Genomic DNA, 21,689 nt, shown 5'->3' with positions numbered 1-21,689 from the left:
CAGTGCTGTCTTCTAGCATGAAGTTCTAATTGTGCAGTCTTCAAAGAATTTGTCAACCAGAGACAAATTAAAATTTATTACTTTTTTTCAATCCGTTCAATTGCATCTGATTCTCGGAGACTGTCTGGACGAGTCCCTGCAGTTTTCTTGGCAAGGTTTTTTCGAAGTGGTTAGCCAATGCCTTCTTCCTAGGGCTGAGAGAAAGTAACTGGCCCAAGGTCACCCAGCTGGCTTTGTGCCTAAGGTGGGACTAGAACTCAGGGTCTCCCGGTTTCTAGCCCAGTGCCTTAAGTACTACACCAGACTGGCTCTTGATTTATTACTAAATTATGACAAATTTATGATAGGTAAGCAGCGGAGGGACAAACTCTGACTTCCATTAGATGCATTGCAGAGAATTCAAAATGAAGATAGCCAAACTTCTATTCTATTCTCCTTGAAGAGGAGAATAAAATACAGGTGGTCCACGTTTAGCGACTGCCTTAGACAGCATTCAACCGTGATGAAAAAGTAACTTGCCTGCATTTACTACCTTTGCAGGACTGTAAAGCAAAGGAAAGCTGAAATAAGATCGTAAGCACAGTTGGGTTTTCGCTTAGCGACTGCTTCACTTAATAACAGAGTTGCTGGTCCCAATTCTGGTTGTTAAACAAGGACTACCTGTATAAGAGGAGAAGAAAATCTTACTTCTGCCAAAGGTCATTAACTATAAGACACAATAACTGGGTGCTGTACCTAATTTTGACAGGGAACAAAGTGATGTCCCATCATGGCTTCTAGATAGGAGACATTACATACACCACTCCTTGTTGGCAACCTATCATATTCTATTATTTATCTCTTTAAAACATTTTGAAATACCTCCCTTCTCCCCCCTCTTCCCATTTTGAGGGATAATATGCTGCAGATAAGAACTGAGCACTGGCTTTTTTTAAAATAAATCAGAAAGCACTTCTCTTTGCTAGGAGAGCTTTTGAGAGGAATTTTGGGTGTGTAAGGTTGGGAGATAATACTATGGGGAACAGGAATTGAGCTGGTGTTCTGTTTCTGCTTCCCTATAGAATTCATACTGTCTGCAGGAAGTGGGAGGGTGCTGCTTATGAACTGTCAACAGCTACCTGAAGATGCCAGTTTGAGAAGCTGAACTGTAACCTGTGACACCTTTGCAGCTTTCCATACCTTTTGGTGGCTTTTTCTTTGGCTTGCGCTAGTTATTTGAGTTGTAAGGCTGCCTAATTGCCAAATGACTCAATGCACCATGGAGTAACCAGTCATAGAGTAAGTCTGACATACAGGACTGTTGGATCCAGTCAGCTTTGTTCCAATTACACGATAATAGGCAAAGAAGTAGGAGAGGACATGGTAAAGTATAAGATAACAGAGAAACTATAGGTGATGGATTCAGTACTGCAATATTACTATTGACATGACAGTTGTTTTTAATATTTATGTATTGTTTTATTGGTAAGTTAATGGGCTGTTAATTAATGCTCTTAATTTATGGAGTAGGGTATTTTTTTCCTTTTGACTGATACTACTAGAACTCATCTTTCTAACTAACATTAATTCATATATTAAAAATTCCTCTGAAGTTTAGGTTACTTCAGTATTCTGAGAGAATGCTTATGGCTAGAAGAAAAAAGTTTAAAATACTTGACTGCATAATAAACATTTTTTGCGGTGTACCTTGTCATTTATTCTCTTTGAAGTCCCAGTGGAAAATTATATGAAAATGCTGGTGTTGAGAAGAAACTTGTTTTCAGAAGTATGGCCTGCTACCCAAAGCCCAGTTTCCACACAGAGCTTTTGTTGGATTAAAGACTTGGCTGTAAGCCTAAATGCCTCACATTATTGCCAGTTTTTTGGAACTTTCTAATATTGTCAGAAGTGGTGGGAACTCTCTCAAATTGAGATACTTGTATTGCAGACATAGGAACTGACCTTACCTTCATTAAAAAAAAAAATGTTTCAATTTTGGTTTTAATTTAGGAAAAAACATTTATATGTTGTGTAGTGCAATTACGTGCATTTATCCTGAATACAGAATTTGTAAGAGGAGTTAACCCTTTTTTATTCTTTAACAGTAGTATAAAGTGATGACAGCAAAACCATAACAATTGAAAAATATTAGTGATCGGTTTATGGTCCTCTTCCAAAAATCAAAGAGCATCAATTTTAAATGTGAATGTCAGGACTAGAGAAATATTTTAGATTTTTAGGCTTTGGTTTTACATTTTTTTTTAAAAAAAAAACTCAAGTTCTGTATTGGATTTATTGTATAGCGGCTACAGTCATTCCATTTCTGATGGCTACACACGTTTGATTCTTTCACTTGTGATGTGTGATAAATTATACCCTGAAAAGGGAATTGTCATGAGTAAGGATGGCGAGCAGGGGGCTCCCATCCAGACTGTTAAGCGCATGCGTAGCACTGAGGAATTGGGCAGCCATTCAAAGAGACACAGATCGGGACCGCCTTAACCTTTGGGGTTTATATGTCTGAGTTTTTCCCACGCTTCTTCAGTTTGTTAGGATTCCTGTTATGTACAAGCAATAAAACATTAGAGACCAGTTCCTTGTCTCAGCGTGGTTCCTGGCTGTTAGGACAGGAATTTAGGTTCTGAAGCTAAAGGCAGTTTTGTAGAGAAATGCATTTTTTTGGAAGATATATTTATTACAGATGTTTTCCCTTAATGATCTACCCAAAAATGTAACTCCTGAAGAATCCTGCATATACCTAGAAGGGTTCAGAATCTGGGTCTTACTTCTAGATAAGTATGCATAGAATTGAAGCCTATGATTTTTTAAAAAGCTGGGCTAGCCCCCCCCCCCTTTGGGGGGGGGTGTTTCTAGTCAAACCTGACTCCTGGCAATTTCATGGAATAATCGCTGTAGTTTTCTTGGCAACATTTTCAGATGTGATTTGTCCTTGCCTTCTTCCTGAGGCTGGGAGTGAGTGACTGGCCCAAAGTTGTCCAACTGGTTTTGCGCCTAAGGCAAGACTAGACCTCATGTCTCTTGGTCCCTAGCCTAGTGACTTTAACCACTACACCATACTGGAAAAATAATTGCCAGAAAAGAAAATCTGCACTTTGGTCAGTACAGTATGCCGTTTTCTAAAGCAGTCTACCCAACCTCCTTTGTAAGTTGAATTAGGAGGACAGGAGGGGATCTTCTGCATGATTCTTTCCCTATTTTTTGCTTTCCAGGTGTTAGACTTTAATTTGTATAATCTACAGTCAGCGCAACCAAATTTGGTGGCTGTAAGACTGTTTCAAATGGCTGCATTGAATCTTCCAAATTGAGCACAGCTACAGGTAGTCCTCATTTGGCAAGTGCCTCATACAGCTACCATTCGCAGTTACAACAGTGATGAGAAAGTAACTTTATGACCAATCCTCGTATTAACAACCTTGGCAGGTCTGTAAACCAAAGGGAAGCTGAAGTAAGATCATAAGCACAGTTGCAGTTTCACGTAGCAACCGCTTTGCTTAACCACTGAGTTGAGGGTCCCAGTTGTGGTTGCTAGACAAGGGCTACATGTATAAGAGTAATCCTGGCTTGCTTCCCAGTTCCAAGCTAGGCAGGAAGGTTGCAGCAGTTCTACTCATCCTTCAGTGTCATACGTTTGATAGTTGTGGTGATAGGGAAGGTAATCCTCTTATCTAAGTATTTAAGTTGTTTACCTTAATTGATGAATAATGTTTGGTGTTATGTGAATACTTTTTTGGTAATCAAAATGTTTTCCTGTTTGACACAAGGCTGCATATATTGTGGATGTGCATATATGCTATCTTTCTACCAAAGAATCGTGTGCAAAGCAGCTGACAACAACAAAAATTATTGAGTATTGATAGACCTTAAACTTATCCCACAAGATGGTTATCTGGGTCTTTGAAAAGTTCTTATAAATAATGCAGATGTAACAGTGTAATCATCAATATCATCTGTCAAGTTTTTTTTTTAAAGAATGCTAAGTAGATTTTAAACTTTGAAGTGTTTTGGCTCTCACAGTGATTGAACAGTACTGTTTTGATGAGGTTGGCCTTAGTCATTATCAGCTTAGGGGTTAGCTCCTACCTTAGCCCCAAATTCTCACATAAGCACAGACATATTTGAGCCAGCTCCAACAGTCCAGATCTCAGTCTGTAAAATAAATCAAAATCTATATTGCAAGTAATATTACTGCCAAAACACAAGACAAAATTGAGATTGTCCCCTCTTCTTATAAAATATCTCCTGATTGGCTCCTTATTTCTGCTGTTCCCATTCAGTACCTGGATGGACAGGTCTCCTAATTTTCCTTTAACTTTTTCAGTGTCTGAACCTCTTGAAGTGTAATTTCCCTACATTCACTGCAAAAGCTCATTGTGACTCAACTACACAAATGTATGGTATCTACCTTGATTTTAGGACTTTTAAGTAAGACATATAAAGGAAAAAACTTAATAAATTGTCACCTCTGTGCTTGAGAACCTACCGTACTGTAGCTAGTTAAAGGAGATGCAGCTAAATGTGATACAGTTAGGCAGACAGACAGATAGTTGTGTTTTTTAAAGAATGTGTGTCTAATACATAGATAAGATTTCTTGGTTGTGGAGGCATAGTGGAAAAATACAGTAGAACAAATAAGTAGCTTCAAGTTGCGCAATTGTAAACTCATGATTTGTACAAGAATAAAACATGCTTTGGTGATACGTATATGACAGATTCTTTTTTGAAATTGTATTTCAGCCCGTTTGCTAATTTAAAGTAAACTTTTATTTTAAAGCATGTTAAAATATTTGCATTTATATAACATTTGCAATTCCTGGAAAGATCCTTGGTTTTTTGCATGCATGTATATGCATATACACACTAGGTATTTAAACTTCTAATGGCTTTTCTCCAGCTACTCTGTAGAACTGGGCAGTAAAACTCTGACCCCTTTTTACTTTGAGAAATGACAAATGTATTTTCTTCAATTCAAAAAGGAACTTAACATGCACCATACTTTAATTGGAATTTCTTGGAATATAGCCAGTTAGCTATGGCCGTGTAACAGCATCAGTGCTAAAGGTTTATTTTAATAGAATCTGTCCAATTTAATGACTTTGAATTAAGTTTTTCTATAGTCAGAGATGATTTGGCACCCTACACATTATTTATTGCTGGTATGAGAATGCCAGCTTGCCCCTATATATTAAATCGTATTTTAGTATCTCACACTCAAATTTTTGCATTATCTAAAGATCTTTTAGCTGTTTTACCCATTCAGTCTTTGCTGTAAGCTTTTTATTTCATACAAAGCACTGTAAGAGAAAGAGTGTCTTTAATAGTTTGTATTCAAGTTCCTACCTGCTGTTCTAACATGATCATGCATTTTGTAGCTTACATACTGCAGCTACTGTATGTTACATTGCTGCCAAAGGCTTCCATTTGTACTGTTTGTAGAGTATGTGTGTTTAAAACAACACTATTTATGTATTCTTAAGTTCTAGATATTGGTATTTCCTATCTCATGAACTTTTATGGGTAAACTTTAAGTTCCTTTAGCAAGGTAAGTCTCGATGCATAATTAATTTTCAAAAATGGATTAGATTGTTTATTATTAACTTTGTTTTTAGGGTAAAAACAGTTTAATTATAGTTGCATTAACAAGAACCCTCATTAGAAATAGTATATGCCCACTTAAATTATTACAGTATTCATATATTCATATTATTATATATATATATATATATATATCACATAATATTATATACTCATAATAATACTTGGAAAGACAGTGACATGTTTATATTTTTTTCAGAAATGGAGAAAAAGATCCTACTTGAACTGTGTCTTAAGTTCTATAATGGGGTATGGAATTGTGCGCTGATGAGCCAGGAAGGAGAATGCTCAAGTGACTAAAGAAGATGGGTGCTAATGCTTCAAACTATCCTCATTCGTGTTCCCCAAGGGTAGGGGGAAATTCTCAGGCACAACAGACATTTATAGGTAAGTATTCCTATTTCTCCGTTTTAAAATTTTAGATTACATATCCAGGCCATAAGTTGTCTGACAATCATTAGGTACCATTACTAACTCGATAATGGCGTTGATATAATTTATATTAAACAGCAGCTCATGCTGATAAAACTGTCACAGTATTGCAGGTTCTGTTCCCTTGCAAAGGATGCTTATGAACAAATGAAAGGAAATGGATAGTTCTTTCTCATTTGGTTAAATGTGAAAGTACCCAAAAGCATGCTGGGAAAACCCTGACTTTTCTGTAACAAGAGACAGGTACAGTCTCAATGTGAGAAAGGATACATACTTTAGAAATAGCTATGAGTTGAACTTATAATGGGCAGCTCTTAAAATATTATTGTCTCACAAAAATATGTAAAAATGTTCAGAATTTCAGAGGTAATTCTTGCAAGGATATTTCAATTTCTCTGTTGCCAAAAAAAGGGGGGGAGGGGAGGAGAGGAAAGGAAAGGAAAGGAAAGGAAAGGAAAGATCAGAGCAGATGGGGCAATATTTAACCACTAGGATTTTTTATTTCAAATTTAGAATGTTAGAATTCTATTTTGTCAGCCTGTGCCAGTGGTAAAAACTTGACATAAGTATATTAACATAATGTCTCACTGTGAACTTATCAGACCCAATAGTAATATTGTTCTTGCTGAAGATAAATCTTAAGTATTAATTAACCCTAAGCCCTGTCAGGGGTTCCACTGAAGCCTCAATTATTATTTTAATATTTGCATCTTGCAATAAGCCATGTTCTGTGGTCCCTTTGTTCAAGGTTCTTTGGAATATTTTTAAATCTTCTGTTAGATCCTTACTACTTATGCTATTATTTAGCATTCAGGATAAGAGGATCTCTCTGTATAGTGTGGAATAAAAGGGATAAATAAATAATCCAAATGTATTTTGAGTTTTCTATATAGTATGAAAATAATGAACACATTAAATAGCCGTTGTAATATAACAAAATGTTGTGGTTACCCTGTGTTGTTATGATGATGTCTATTAGTTTTCCTTAAATACCTAGCACAATCCTGCTAGATTATAGAGAAATTTTATTTATTTTTGTTACATTGTGTGGATTATTTATAGTTTACATGTCAAATTTCCATGATGAAATGTTAATTAGTTTGCTATCTTATACAGAATTGGGTAATATCATTCTTTCCTATCCTGGACTTTCCCATTTTAAATTCTAGCATCTACTGTCAGAATATGTGATTTTGTTTTTGCTTTGCCAAGTTCCAGGTGACTTTTTACAAGATCTCCTTCTAAGAATTATTTGTTAATGTTAGAGGAATGAATCTATATTTTTGTCTAATCACGCATTATTCTCAACATAAGTAAACCATGGCTATATGTGTATATGGATAGATGGATAAGGAACCACGTTAAGGACTGACCTCTTGTGGTCAGCTCAATGTTTGAAATGTTTAACAAAATGGATCTTTTGGAATGTATAAGTTTATGGGCCCTAGGTATCCAAGCTAAACACCAAAAAGGGTTTTACAGAAGTAAAATATGTTTTTATATGCTGTATATTTATGCATTCGTCTATACTAAAACATTACCTTAATAAATGAATTATTTTTACTACCTATCTGTTGTATTTCATCTGTGTTTTTACTTGAATTGTATAAGATTACTTGGCTCCATGATCAGATTAGCAAGAGGGTCTAAAGTTTCAGTTGAGAAAGTCTGCCCTAGGTCTGACAACACTTATTTCCTATGGTAGCTTATAGGCTTAGGAGAGAGGGAAGTGTTATGCAGCAAACCTTAAAGAGATCATAGCTGTAACAAAGCCTTTGCTAATGTGTTAAAACTGTGCATGTTTTGGTCAGTTCTGTAATCTTGCAAAATGACAAAAGAGTCAACAAAGGAAAGTCAAGGGAAAACCTTCAAACCTTCAGACATTGCTGTAGTTAGAATAAATATAGCTAAATATGCATCAGGCTAGATGAAAATAAGACTAAAAAAATTAAGACTGAAGGTGGGTTTTTTAGTTTTGCCACAGGGCCAGAAATATTTAAAATGTTAGATGCACAGCCATAGATATTATATGCCAAGCTTTCATAGAAGATCACATAAAAGAAAGAATAAGCAAGGCTTGGAAGCTAATGGGAGATGCAAGCAGAATTCAGTAATTGTTTATATTAGATGTCTTTTAATATTTGTTTTCCTTGCAAATCTTAAAAGATAGCTTAATGTATTAGCTCTCCCCAACTGGCAAACAAGATTAATCCACAAACATGGAAGAATGAAGGACATGGGATAGACAAAAATAGCAAAACCACAGGAATGCAACTAGGATTTTTCCAGTCAGTTACATATTCCAGATGAAAGATAGATGATTCAGGCCAATTCTTTTTTACATTAGTAAAAAGAGAAAATTTGTTCAGTTTTAAAAAATCTTTTGTTTTTAGTGTAACCATTCTGACTTAAAATCAGTTCCTAGAATACTGCCATCACTATTTTGTTAAGAGAGGTAGAAAGGAAAAGAAGCAGGGTAAATATATTTTATTTTTCAAAATCTCCATGTATTGCAAATTAGAGCTAGATGAAAGTTTGGGGTTTTGAAAGCTGAAAACTGCCAGTCTTGATACCTATGTGTTTGTTGATTTGGATAGATCTGGGTAGTCAAATGATAGATTTTCCAGTAGTTTTCTGTATTTAAAGCTTTTGTACAAAATTTCATCTTAACCACATTTTACTAGTTTATTGTAAACTATTCTGAACATTTGCAGATATTCCATATAATAGTTTAAAAATCGTAATATGCATTTCGTTCATTTTTTTTTCCACCCTAAGTCTGTGCTTTAGGCAAATATTTTTTTTCTTCTTTCAGGAACATCATCCTATTCCCATCAAGGTTATGGCTGTGAATCTAAACTTTATAGCCTTGAGCATGGCCACGAGAAACCTCAAGACAAGAAGAAGAAAAGTTCGGGCCTTGCTACCCTCAAAAAGAAGTTTATTAAGCGCCGAAAGTCTAACAGGTCTGCTGATCATGCCAAGCAGATGCGTGAGCTCCTCTCAGGCTGGGATGTCAGGGATGTCAATGCTTTAGTGGAAGAGTATGAAGGAACTTCAGCCTTAAAAGAGCTTTCTCTGCAAGCTAGTTTGGCAAGACCAGAAGCCAGGACGCTGCAGAAAGACATGGCTGAACTGTATGAGTTTAAATACTGCACAGATGTTGATCTAATATTTCAAGAGACTTGTTTCCCTGTGCATCGTGCAATTTTGGCTGCGAGGTGCCCATTTTTTAAGACCCTACTTTCTTCCTCACCAGAATATGGTGCAGAGATTATAATGGATATCAATACAGCTGGTATTGACCTGCCCATGTTTTCTGCTTTGCTACACTACCTATACACAGGTGAATTTGGGATGGAAGATTCAAGGTTTCAAAATGTTGACATTCTGATGCAGCTTAGTGAGGAATTTGGAACGCCAAATTCTTTAGATGTTGATATGCGAGGGCTGTTAGATTACATGTGCTATTATGATGTGGTTCTCAGCTTTTCATCCGACTCTGAACTTGTTGAAGCTTATGGTGGAAGTCAGAGCTGTTTAGATGAGGAGCTCAGAGCACACAAAGCTATTATTTCATCACGGTCACCCTTTTTCCGGCATCTACTACAGAGGAGGATACGAACTGGTGAAGAAATTACAGATCGAACACTAAGGACTCCAACAAGGATTATACTAGATGAGTCTATCATACCAAAAAAATATGTGAGAGTAATTTTAAACTGTATGTATACAGATTTGGTGGACCTCTCTGTTTTGCACAGCAGTCCATCAGTAGGGAGTCTAAGTGAAGTCCAGGCTCTTGTAGCAGGAAAGCCAAGCATGACAAAGGCTGAAGAAGCTATGGAACTTTACCACATAGCACTTTTCCTGGAGTTCAGTATGCTCGCGCAAGGTACATAGTTATTTTATTCCTTGAAAAGCACAGTGCAATGGTTAAATCTGGGTCGATTTTTAAAATTTCTTCTATTTCTTGATAGTTCCTGCCCTTTTTCTCTAGGCAAGGTTTCTAAAATTATCCTGCTCTGGATGAACAGGTAGAAGTTGAAATTAACACTAGCTTCATGTAATTTTAGTCAATTAACTATATGCTTTCAGAAGAAATTGTTGAACGGAGCTATATGTAATGAGGTTTATTTCCAGGTAGGATTGTATGTGGGGTGTGTGTGCGAGAGAGAGAGAGACAGAGAGAATTGCGTCTCATCCCTGGATAAAAACAGGAAAAAACCCTTTTATTTTGGTTTTGATGCATGTGTAAGCTGCAGCAGTCACCATATTCAGAGGTGTTCCTTCTTTTGTAAGTTATGGTCGGCGTTATCATTGATATATTATTTTACGAAGAATGGGCTCCTAACTTGATGGATCTCTTCAACTGATCAGAAGATAGCTGTATTAGGAGTGGTTGATTTATATAGCAGTAACTATATGAAGCCGCTCTATACGGAGTCAAATCATTGGTTGGTCTTGCAAACCAACTGATAGCAGCTCTCTGGGGTTTCAGACAGAGGTCTTTCACTGCTTTGTTTGGAATATGTGGAAATTAAATATTGCACATTCGATGTTCATTTATTACTTAAATGGAACCCCTCCCAAATAAGGAAGTGATTCAGCAGCTCTGTGAAAATACCTACAAGGTATTTTCTTGCTAATTAATATGTTTATTTTCAAAGAGGTTTGCTAGAAGTATACTTTGTTACATGCTATTGGAAAAAAAGGCACATCCCATCCTTCAAAATGGCTTTAATTTTGAAAACCTCTTGATGAAACTTGTTACTTCACATATGAACCTGCATTTCAAAACAGATTATGTAAATCAAGAGTATTTAGATGTATCTACATGGATTGGGTCCAAAAGTCCCTTCCACGTGCACAGAAAGGAGATTTATACATGCTAGCGCATTGCAAAAGAAATGCCACAAAATTAGCATTTCAAGGTACATGTATCTCTGAGTAAGCTCATTTGGATATAATAGGTCTTCTGAATACAGCTGTCAAAGATTGCAGGATTAATGTACTTAAAGTAGAAGTAGGTGACATGCAATACCAGTTGTGTTTCTATATGGACTTCTGGTCACTCTCCTATTCACAGTTATTCGAATTTCACTCAGATAATTGCTGCACTTTGAACTTGAAATATGCATCTAGAAAAATATTCATATCTTTACAGAAACCAAATACTGCCATTCATAAAGAGAGTTTTTTAAGAAAACATTTGCTTTGTGGGCCTGTGAACCACGGTATTAACTGTGTTAACTGGAGTATAAACTACTGTGCCACTTCCTGCTGTTCTCGGGCATACAGTTCTTTAACAGGTTCCATACTGGATCCGTGTTTTTGTTGCTGGGTGAAAGAGGCTGGTGTTTGCTGAGACCAGTGTACTGATGATACCCAGATGCCACATTAGGAACAGTGTTAACTTCTCCATATGGGTGAATGTTTGTCACAGTTTACTACTGCCTGGGAACCTGAACTAGAATCTACTAGGAACAACTCAAATCCAATCTGTGAAGATTTCTATGATGAGGAAAGATATTTGTGATTCTCTATAAATGCCTAATATATGAACAGTTAATACTTATCATCTCAGATTTGAGTATCAATTTCATAATGGTTTTTAAAACTATTCTGTAACATGCATGCAGGAAGGGGAAGTAGAATAAAGGAAAGGGAACAGAGTAATATGTTAAATGATTTATTTTTCTGCACTTGCAACATATATTTATAGTTTAAAAATGCACAGATATACAAACTCAATTTTGTGAGACAGTTTTGTTTTTGCTACTTCATTAAAAAAAGCTAGTCAGATATTAATTTATATATTTACTTCTGTGTCATAATTTCTTTGATCTGTTACACTATGACACTGTGACATGGTAACTATGGGGCTAATGTTAAGATGTCATTAAGGCAACAGGAAATAAATAATTTCTGCTAGGAGGCCAATAACAATCTGTGGCCTGTTTCAGCCTAAATACAGTTAAAGAAATAAAAGTATTTCAGGACTCAATCAATAATATTTATTCGGCCAATGACCAGCAAAATTTAAAAGGAAAAAAACAAAGTAAAACAAAGAAATACAATAATATACTACCAACTAATAAAATAGATCACATAATAATATAGCATTCACTCCTCTGTTACTATATTAATACATTTGTTACACAGGTAGTGTGAATCTTGTAGCCTTCCTTGACTTCAAACAAGCCTTTGACTCAATATCCAGAAATGTTCTTTGGGAAAAATTTTAAAAACACTACTATCGATAGGCGCCTCCTCCATCTAATACAGAAATTATATTCCAATTCCACCTTAAGAGTGAGGTGTAACCCCTGCAGGAACCTCTCTGGTATAGTAAATGTGAAGAAAGGAGTGCAACAAGGATGTATTCTTGCCCCCTTCCTTTTTAATCTCTATATTAATTCATTGGTGGACCTCTTAGATAACATGGATATTCACGCACCCAATCTAGTACAGTGCAAAATTCCAGTTCTTCTGTATGCTGATGATGCTGGTATAATTTCACAAACCCCCGTTGGATTGAAAAGAGCAATTGCAGCAACACTAAGGTACTGCAGACAAAACCATTTGGTTCTCAACTTTGATAAATCAAAAATTTTGGTTTTTGCTAAGAGAGCTAAGCAGCATTCCTGGAGAGTAGAAGGGCATAAATTACAGCAGATTAATGCATTTAAATACCTTGGGGTGGTCTTCCACTGGAAAGGTACTTGGAATGCACACCAGAATTACATAGTGCAATCAGCCCTTAGGTCAATGAATGCCATTAAATGGTTCTTTTATACTGGTGGAGGACAATTAGTACCTGTGGCTTTAAAACTTTTTGAGGCCAAGACATTGGCTCAAATTCTCTATGGGGCACAAATAGGAATTTATGTTAAGAAGGAGCGGCAGGAAACAGTGCAAAGAAAATTCCTGCAATCAAGTCTAGCCGTACCCAATGGCACATCAAATGCCCAATTAAGGCTCAGGTGCGGGCATGGAAGTTGATGATAAGTTACTGGCTAAAAATGCAATTCTTCCCAGTTGGTTTGACTCCTCTAGTCCTAAGAGATAACTTCTCTTTACTCCGGAAGCAGGCAGTAGAATATAAGCTGGCTTCATATGGGCTCCCTCCACTGTTCTTAATATCATTAGGTTATGACCAAGCTAAGCAACTAACCATTCAGAGAATAAGGGACATGGAGTTCCAGACTGAAGTTACCAGGCTGCCCCAACACGATAGCATTTGGATGAACAGGGGTGTATGGGAACCAGCAAGTTATTTGCTAAATCTAACCTTCCCTAAGCTGAGAATTGCATTCTTTAAAGCTAGATTCAATATTCTTCCATCTGCACTTCTTCAAGGCAGGTATAGTAAAATTCCTATAGCTGAGTGCATCTGCCCATGTGGTGAAGAGGAAGTTGAAACCATCTCACACGTACTGTTACAGTGTTTCAGGACCACTGGAAAAATGGGTTGCTGAACTGCTTTTGAAATCAGTAGACGCTCCACACTGAACCTTTCTCTCTTTATGACAGTTTTCCCTTAGGGATGAGTCATGTTTTTCTTACGACTTTTAAAAGCCCAAGAAGCATTGGACTCCTTTAAACAACTTGATCCTCTGCATTTCTATATGGAGGCTTTCTGATTTCTTAAAGGACAATGTATTTTTGTAAAAAAAAAAAAAAAAAGCAGATTATGCAAAAACATAATTTGACATAATTTCATCTGACATATTGAGGACATATTTGAGAAACTTAAGATCAGTAAGAAGCTTATAAATCAACAGGCATTGGATTATTATAGTTGAAAATGTTCTGCAGGAAGAACAATGCATGCATATTTGTAAACAGACTGTGCTATTTACCAAAAGAAGGATAACCTTGAATGTTTGCTGTTTCCTTCCCACCTCCAAGAAAATAGGAGGATTATACAGGTTGTAAATGGGCACAAACGTCCTGTATGCTACCTGGCTTCCCTGCTTTGTGAGTTTATGTTACCAGCTTCTCTGCTTTGTAAGCTATTCCCTGCCCCTCACTGAAATTGGTCCTGCATATTTTTCTTCCAAAGGCATGTATGCATGTGAGTGAATTATATGTGTGTGTGCAATGTATATATGCACTGGCCAGAGGCTACACTAGAAAAAAGGAGGGTAGAATCAGGATAAAAATTAATTTTAATTGAATTAATTGCCTAAAAATAAGGCACCCCATTTGTAAAGTGAATTGATTTCCTCCTATGTATGTACAGTATGTATGTGTATGTTTATGTGTGTGTGTATGTATACACAAACACACACAAAGTATTCTCACACATAAGTGTATCTGTTTTTCTCACGGGGGGGGGGAGACTGGAAATTTGGACTTGCAAATATAAATAGATATGGTCTACTATGTAGTAAGCCCTATTGAGTTCAGTGGCTATTATTCTTAGGTAGCAATGCATAGACTGCTGCAATCTGGCAATAGCTCTGTTTACCCCTGCTTATTGTACTTGACACGGGAAATGAGAGAAGAGAGCCTGTGGTCTTTTTCATTTTGTTTGCAAAAGGAAACTGGTCTTTTTCTGAATGCAAAAAGGAAACTTTATGCTGAGATGCAAACATAAGGAAGCTTATGTAAACTTACTCTATAATCAATCCCCCAGAGAGTTCAGCATATTTTATACCCAGTTAAGTATATATACAACTTGTAGTCTATTCAGTTGGCATGCTAGCCTCATTCTTTCTCATTTCCGTCCACACATATGACTATTTGCCATGCGGCTCCCCTCTCTCCAAGGTAACTTTCTACTGTGCTAACTGAAGATTCTGATTTTCCAGCGTTATCATTTGTGTCTGAAGACTTCTGCATTCACATTCCCATGCCCCTTGAAATCATGACAATACAGTAGTGTTTTTATTTATACCGCCTTAAAGTTTTATTCCCGATGACTCTATTTTAGTTGTACATTGTAATTCCCTTTACCTGTCCAGTGGTTTCTTGTTTTAATCTGTGGCTTAAGTCTTATTGCTAACTGCTTGAAGATTGCCCAGAAACTGAATTGGCAAGAAAGTAGAGCAGTGTTTCTTAATCTTGGCAACTTTAAGATATGTGGACTTCAACTCCCAGAATTCCCCAGCCAGCATGGCTGGCTGGGGAATTCTGGAAGTTGAAGTCCACACATCTTAAAGATGCCAAGGTTGAGAAACACTGATGTAGAGGTACATGTGGTGATTGGTGCCTCTGAAAAGTGGTACACAGCCCTCTTGGATTGAAACATTGATTGTTGGTTGCTTTCAGAGCATAATTCAAGGTGCTTACCTTGACTTACAAAGCATTACCTGCTGTAGGCCCAACTTGCCTGCCCTGCCTTATTAGAACTTCAGAGGGACAACTTTCATAATCTTGCCACAAATAAACAGTGACAATTCTAGTTTTTCTTTCAAAGAGTTACTACTATGAAATAAACTGCTGTTGGAGATGAGGTTTTCCTCTTTTTTATATAAACCAGAGGAATTTTATATATATATGTATGTATGTATGTATATATTTTTTTTCTTAACAGTGTTAGGTTGCATCAAGAAAATGGACATCCAATATCATGTGGTGATCACATCTTCCATGGGGGCAGGGGAGATTATGCTCAATTAAATACCACATTAATTTTTGCATCATTAGCTCTTGTGGGCCATTGTTCTGCTTCAGAATTCCAATTTCATATGCCATTTTACTGAGTAAATGTTTTCTTAACTTTGGAGGTTGCCCAAGGTTAATACATAATAAAAAGCAATATGTAACCAAAATGGTTTATGAAAAGGTATAAATAATGAAACATTTTTTAAAAAATGTAATTATATATCTAAAAAAAGATTAAAACAATCCTGCAATGTGATTACTTCATAATGAAAAGGAGTCTGTTCATTCATTTGCCTCTTCCTAGAAATTGCAATCAGATTGCTGAGAAAGTGAGAATTAGTTAAAAGTTATGAAAGGCTGGGAAGTGAAACGAATTCAATGGAAAATCAAGAGTACTAATTTAGATATAGCTGAAGAATTATTTCCTTGACAATTTAAAGACAGTTAATGAACTATCCATCCACCTCTCTCTTTCTGATTGTTGGGCTATAATTAAAAATATATCCTTCTGATTTCTTCTACATCTGTTTTATTTGTGTTTCTTGGTGTAGGGAAGACAAATTCCACTGAAGGAGAATGTTATCTGATCATTATGTGTTGAATGCAGACTGAGTCAAGTCTAGACACATCTCACTAAGTTTACTTTGGCTTTGGTTTAATGTTTTATGCAAACACATTTCCCAAAAAAAAGAGAGAGAAGAAAATGTGTTTCTTCAGTATCATTAAAAAGACATATTTTCTAGCATTGGGTTTTATATTACAAATGGAAGCTTTAAATTGTATTTTTATTTCATTTGTGCAATTTATCTGTGACCTCAATCTTTATGGACTCTGGGTGGTTTATATCAGCATTATATAGTAACTGAAGTTTTAACAAAATCTGTTCAGATTGGCTTACTGTAAATGCAATTTGCAATTCAGTTTAAAGATAATTCAGGACAGAGATAGAAGAAATAACTTTAAACCTCACCTGTCTAGGATATCCTATTTGGACAATATCTTAATTTTGTAACCTACAAGTAACCTTCCTAAATTTTGGAGTGGGATGAAACCACAAACAGTGAGTCTTTCTAGCCTTAGGAAGGAAAGTGCAGGAGGCAAGAGGAGAAGGACAGGAGCATAGGCTTGCATGTAAGGTTGGGAATTAGCTAAAAGAAAATGCAACAATTAAAAAAAAGGAAAGATTTGTGGTTTAAACATTCTGTTGAATTCTTTTCTAGAAAGCTGAAATTGGACCTGTTGTGGAAACTCTGGTAGCAAACAAACTTGAAAGACTTGAAATTTGACCTCAGTCTTTGGTGTTCGAATAAATACTGCTGAAAGCTTGTTGTATTTCTCTAGCTCTGTCCTTCTCATCTGTGTTACTCATCCTAGATGTACCCTCAGACTCTCCCTCCCTCCTCCTTTTCCATTCCATCAACCAGTCACCAAAACAGTTTTTGGAAGGCTATATTGTTGCCATTAAACAAGTCTGGCATGTGTTAGGAAAAAAGTGTATCTCCTCCTAGACTACTCACTTTATATGTACTGTTTTACTAGTTAGGTTTCCACTTATAGGTCTGTTAAATTTGGTGCCATTTAGGACAATTGATTTTAGTACAGTAATATGCATATTTCTAAATTATTGCAAGGATTTAATCTTTTAAGATTTTGAATATTTATGTATTATATTTGTATATTGTCATAATCTCCAAGTTCTCTCAGCATTGATCAGAACATTAAAATATTGGAAGAATTATACAGTGTTTGGAGACCTATAACAGGCTGTAATAATAAAATAACAACAACAGGAGCACTAAAAACTATAGGCAACATTATCCCGAATTATCCCTAAACGTTCTCTGGAAACAAAAGGAAAGGATAGGAGGTTAATCTAACATCTGGAAGAAGTTTTCTGAAGAGTAGGTCCCATTACTAAGAAAAACATCTCTGGGTTTCAGCTCACCTCACTTCATGAAAGCGGGGAACCAGAAGCAACTTTTCCTAGGAAGTATATATTGGACAGGCTGATTCCATTTTGAGACATCTGTCCTACATGTACCTAAGAGCTAAGCCATTTGGAACTTTATAGATTAAAACCATCATTTTAAATTGCAACCAAAAGCATATTGATAGCCAAATAGGGCACAATACCAAAGTAATACTCTCATGGTGATGTGTACCCACCAAGTAGGCCACTACTTTCTGTACCAGTTGGAGTTTCCTAATGGTCCTCAGAGGCAGCTCTGTGTTGAGCACACAGCAGAAGTCCAATGAAGAGGTGATGAGGGCATGAGTTCTGCCACAAGATCCTTCTACTTCATGTAGGGCCTTAAAGGGCACACCACCTGGAACTGAACATACTGTACACTACTTCATTTCCTCAGCATTCACTCTGCAATATTTTGCTGTGGAGAATATGTAATTCCATAATTATCCTCCTCCCTCCAATAGAGGTATGTGATATTTTGCTTTTGTTAGTGCTTTATTTTTATAGGGAGTTTTTTAAAAAAAATTAATAGCCTTGGACAGAGTCTCCCACTTTCACCATCTAGCAAGTTTATTTTCCATTGCAAGGGTCTGAAAGAATGCGCTTTTCTCTTAAAACAGACTAACAGAAATATTCTGCTAAATCTAAAATGAAATACTGTAGAAATGTGTAATTATCAATTGTGCTGCAAAGTGTCAACGGGTTTTACATTTTCTGCATATTTGAGGCATACTTGCTTGAGAGACCTTAACAGCCGAAAAGTCTGACCAGACATATAAAGCAATGGATTTAACCAAGAACCAAGGCCAAAGTAAATATTGCATCATTCTAGTAGTTAGCTATTGTGAGTATAGTTTGTAAAAATGGCAGGCAGTTTGCTATCTGAATTGGGACCCTGATGCTGGAGGATGAGAGGGGACTTTCAATCTGCAGCCTGAATTAATGGGTTAAAGTACCCGTTTGCTTTCTTTAACTAGCAGTTGGTGTTTAAAGAACATTACATTTAATTCTGGAAAGATCAGATAACTGTTAGGACTAATAGTCATTGCTAATCCTTTTATCTATTAGTTTGTCTAGTCGTCTTAAAATTGTTTAAACTAACAGACATAGCCATATCTGGTGGCAGTGAATTCCGTTGTTTAATTATATGCTGTTGAAGATGTTATTTTTAATTATATAACATATTCAAAAACAACCAAGAAAAAAGAGAGAGGAAAAAGGAGCAAAAAAGAGAGATTTACAAGCTGTATAAAACTGAATAAGAATTTTCAAAGTAACCTTAGATTAGTACTGCATATAAAGGTGATCTTGTATCAGTTTAGTACTTTTAAGACCACTGTCAAAAATCAATGATCAGTAAAGATCACCGATATATTAATAATCATAAAAAAGAATAAACAATTAACAGGAATCTCTGTCTAATCTGAGAAAGCCTGTGATTATTATAACAAATCAGGCAAAGTCTATTATTTTAAAGCCTTGTATTAGGAAAAGTCCAAACTTTGAATGCATTAGAGATGTTCTTTGGTATAACAGCTCTGAATCTCCCAACCTTTGAGTTTAATGAATGAACCACATTTAATATTGTGAAGGAGAAAGAAAAAGCCATGTATATGCTAATGCATGTGTTTCTGATATTCAGGCCCCCACTCACTCATTTTCTTTTAAACCAAAAAGCCCCCAGTACTGTAATCTGGACTAACTGGTTTAGCCTTTTTTCATCTCTTCCAGTCTTTTTCAAACTACATTTTATTACAAGTTTTGCAACAGCACAGTTTATATTAACTGTTTTCCACATCAGCTGCATTGAACTGACATTTCCAGAAAAATCATAGTTCATAGTTCAGAGCTGTTGTTCCAAATCCTGTTTTATGATATGACAAGGAAATAGAGATTTCAGTTCAGGTGTATATTTAGTGTTGTCTGTTTCTGTTCCCCTAATAGCAATAAAGGATCACAGATTTTGCTGTGCGTAATGTTTTATTCAGATACTACACTTTTGGTATTTGAAAAAGCTGCCAATCATGGTTTCCCAGATGACTTAAAGTCAAGAGAACTTGAGAAGCACATTCAAGTAATGCTAAGGGAAACAGTAATATTGAAATTAATTTATTTTAGAGTGGCATTTCAGTTCAGCAACTTGGCTCAGAATATTACCTCACTCCCAGTCCTAATCCTGCAGGTGTTCTGAATTTGTATGTATTCATCAAATGGCTGCTTTTATAAAAAGCAATTTCCAAATCAGCAGTTTTAGTACATTAGTAATTTGAAGAAATGCTTCTTAGACTGACAATGAATCTACCAATTTTGGAATTTTGAAATTAGTCTATGAATAGTAACTTGTGCTTATTGTAAATATGGCATCTATTCCATTCTTACTTTATTCAATTGCTAGATAATTTGTTAGAAAAAAACACACCAAGATAATGGGAATGGCAGAATTTTGGTTTCAGTTCTATAAAATAACCATCTCAACTTGTGCTTTTTCTGATTTGCTAAGGAAGAAGGAATGTTTTTAACTGAAATAGTTGATCTAATATCAAACTGCTTATTTGAATAGATAGTTGATTTTGTACAAAGCTAATTGCAGGGTGCTGCAATTAGGGGAGGAGGAAGACAGTTCTGTCAAAGTCATGACAGCCAAGGGAAAATATGGGGTGAAACCATGGACCTGACCCATTGAGAGTGAAATACATACCAGGGGTCACATGCTAGATTTAGTTTTTGTCTTGGGGCAGTGGTGAGATGATCTGGGAGTAGGGAGTCTTTGGCATAGCCAGATCACTCTGCTTTTCAGCTCGTTGGTGCTGTGTCTCTCCCTCCCCCCACTCCAGAAAACAGGACCCACTTGATTGGTCTATCTCAAGTACTAATGGGCCCTGTGAAGTTCCAGAGGCAGCTTGGTGTTTTTCCTGAGGATCTGATGGGGATTCAGCTGAGTCACTTGGTGCTGTCTGGAATGGGCATTGACAAAGGCCTTAGCAAATTGCTCTTATACGTCTCTCATTCTGCATTGATCCTGAGGAACCCTTGGTTTTCAGAGGAACTTCAGGAGATGAAATACCAGAAGAAATGCTGTGGAGTATCTTTGAATCTGAGCACAAGTAAGAGCCCATATTAGGGAATTACGTCATTTTCATAAGTGTGGGAGAAACAATCATTTCTCCAGCCTCATCACATCTTCAGAGAACTATCCAGCAGCCTTTTTACTGTGACTTGCCCCTTGCTTGGGAGGAAGGAGTGACAGGATTATCTGGTTGGCTGTTGTGAGGAATATTCTAAGCATCTGGTAAATAAGGTCACTCAAGTTTGCTCAGAGTTGGACTCTGAGCAATTTTTATCAAGGGAAGCACAGGCGTATGTATTTATCTGGGGTCAGTTTGAACCTGTAACTTTTGAAGAAGTGGACAAGATCCCTGGATTAATTAACTTAGCTACTTCTGTAATAGATTCATCCTGGTGAAGGCCACTTGGGGGGTGGCTTCTTTGAGGGAGGGTGATGCTGCCACTTGCCTCGAAAGAGGTGGTGGTATGCCTTCTCCTCAAGAAGACTTTGCTGGACCAAATTGTTCTGGGCAATTTATGTCCAGTCTCCAATCTTCCCTTCTTGGAGAAGGTGTTGAGAAATGGTCAGGTTACAGTTTCAGAGGGCCATGGATGATGCAGATTATCCAGACACTTTTCAGTCAGGTTTCAGATGAGGACGTAGTATTGAGACAATAGTGGTTATGTTTATTAATTACCTCTGGTGGAACTGGGACAAGGGTAGTGCAACCATACTGGTTCTATTTGATGTCTTGGTGACTTTCAGTACTATTGACCATATCCTCCTGAACTGCCTGTGGAGTTGGTGCTGCAATGGTTCTCCTTTCTCTGTGCTTGGGTCTAGTTAGTGTTGACAGGAGTGGAGAGATCAAGCCAGAGACCCCTTTCATTTGGATGCCTGAAATTTCAGTGCTCTCACTCCTCCTGTTTAACATTTACATGAGGCTCCTGGGTGAGGTCACCATTATTTTGAGGGTCAGTTTCATCAGTATCCTGATGATATTCAGCTATACATTTTGATTCCAGGCCAAATAGG

The 21,689-nt window shown here is 36.6% G+C and overlaps 1 protein-coding gene across 1 annotated transcript in view; it reads left to right on the top strand.

Moving 5' to 3' along the window:
* BTBD7 (BTB domain containing 7) overlaps nucleotides 1-21,689 on the top strand; it is an 80,510-nt gene that overhangs the window by 21,025 nt on the left and 37,796 nt on the right. Inside the window, exons 2-3 of the mRNA XM_063290265.1 lie at nucleotides 5,792-5,979; nucleotides 8,840-9,919. Coding sequence (XP_063146335.1) covers nucleotides 5,898-5,979; nucleotides 8,840-9,919 — 1,162 coding nt within the window. The 5' untranslated portion in view covers nucleotides 5,792-5,897. The remainder of the gene's footprint in view (nucleotides 1-5,791; nucleotides 5,980-8,839; nucleotides 9,920-21,689) is intronic.

The sequence above is a fragment of the Candoia aspera genome, chromosome 1, assembly GCF_035149785.1.
Source record: "Candoia aspera isolate rCanAsp1 chromosome 1, rCanAsp1.hap2, whole genome shotgun sequence".
Lineage (NCBI taxonomy): Eukaryota > Metazoa > Chordata > Lepidosauria > Squamata > Boidae > Candoia > Candoia aspera.
Note: the sequence above shows the minus strand (reverse complement) of the source record. Positions and strands in the feature narration are given on the sequence as shown.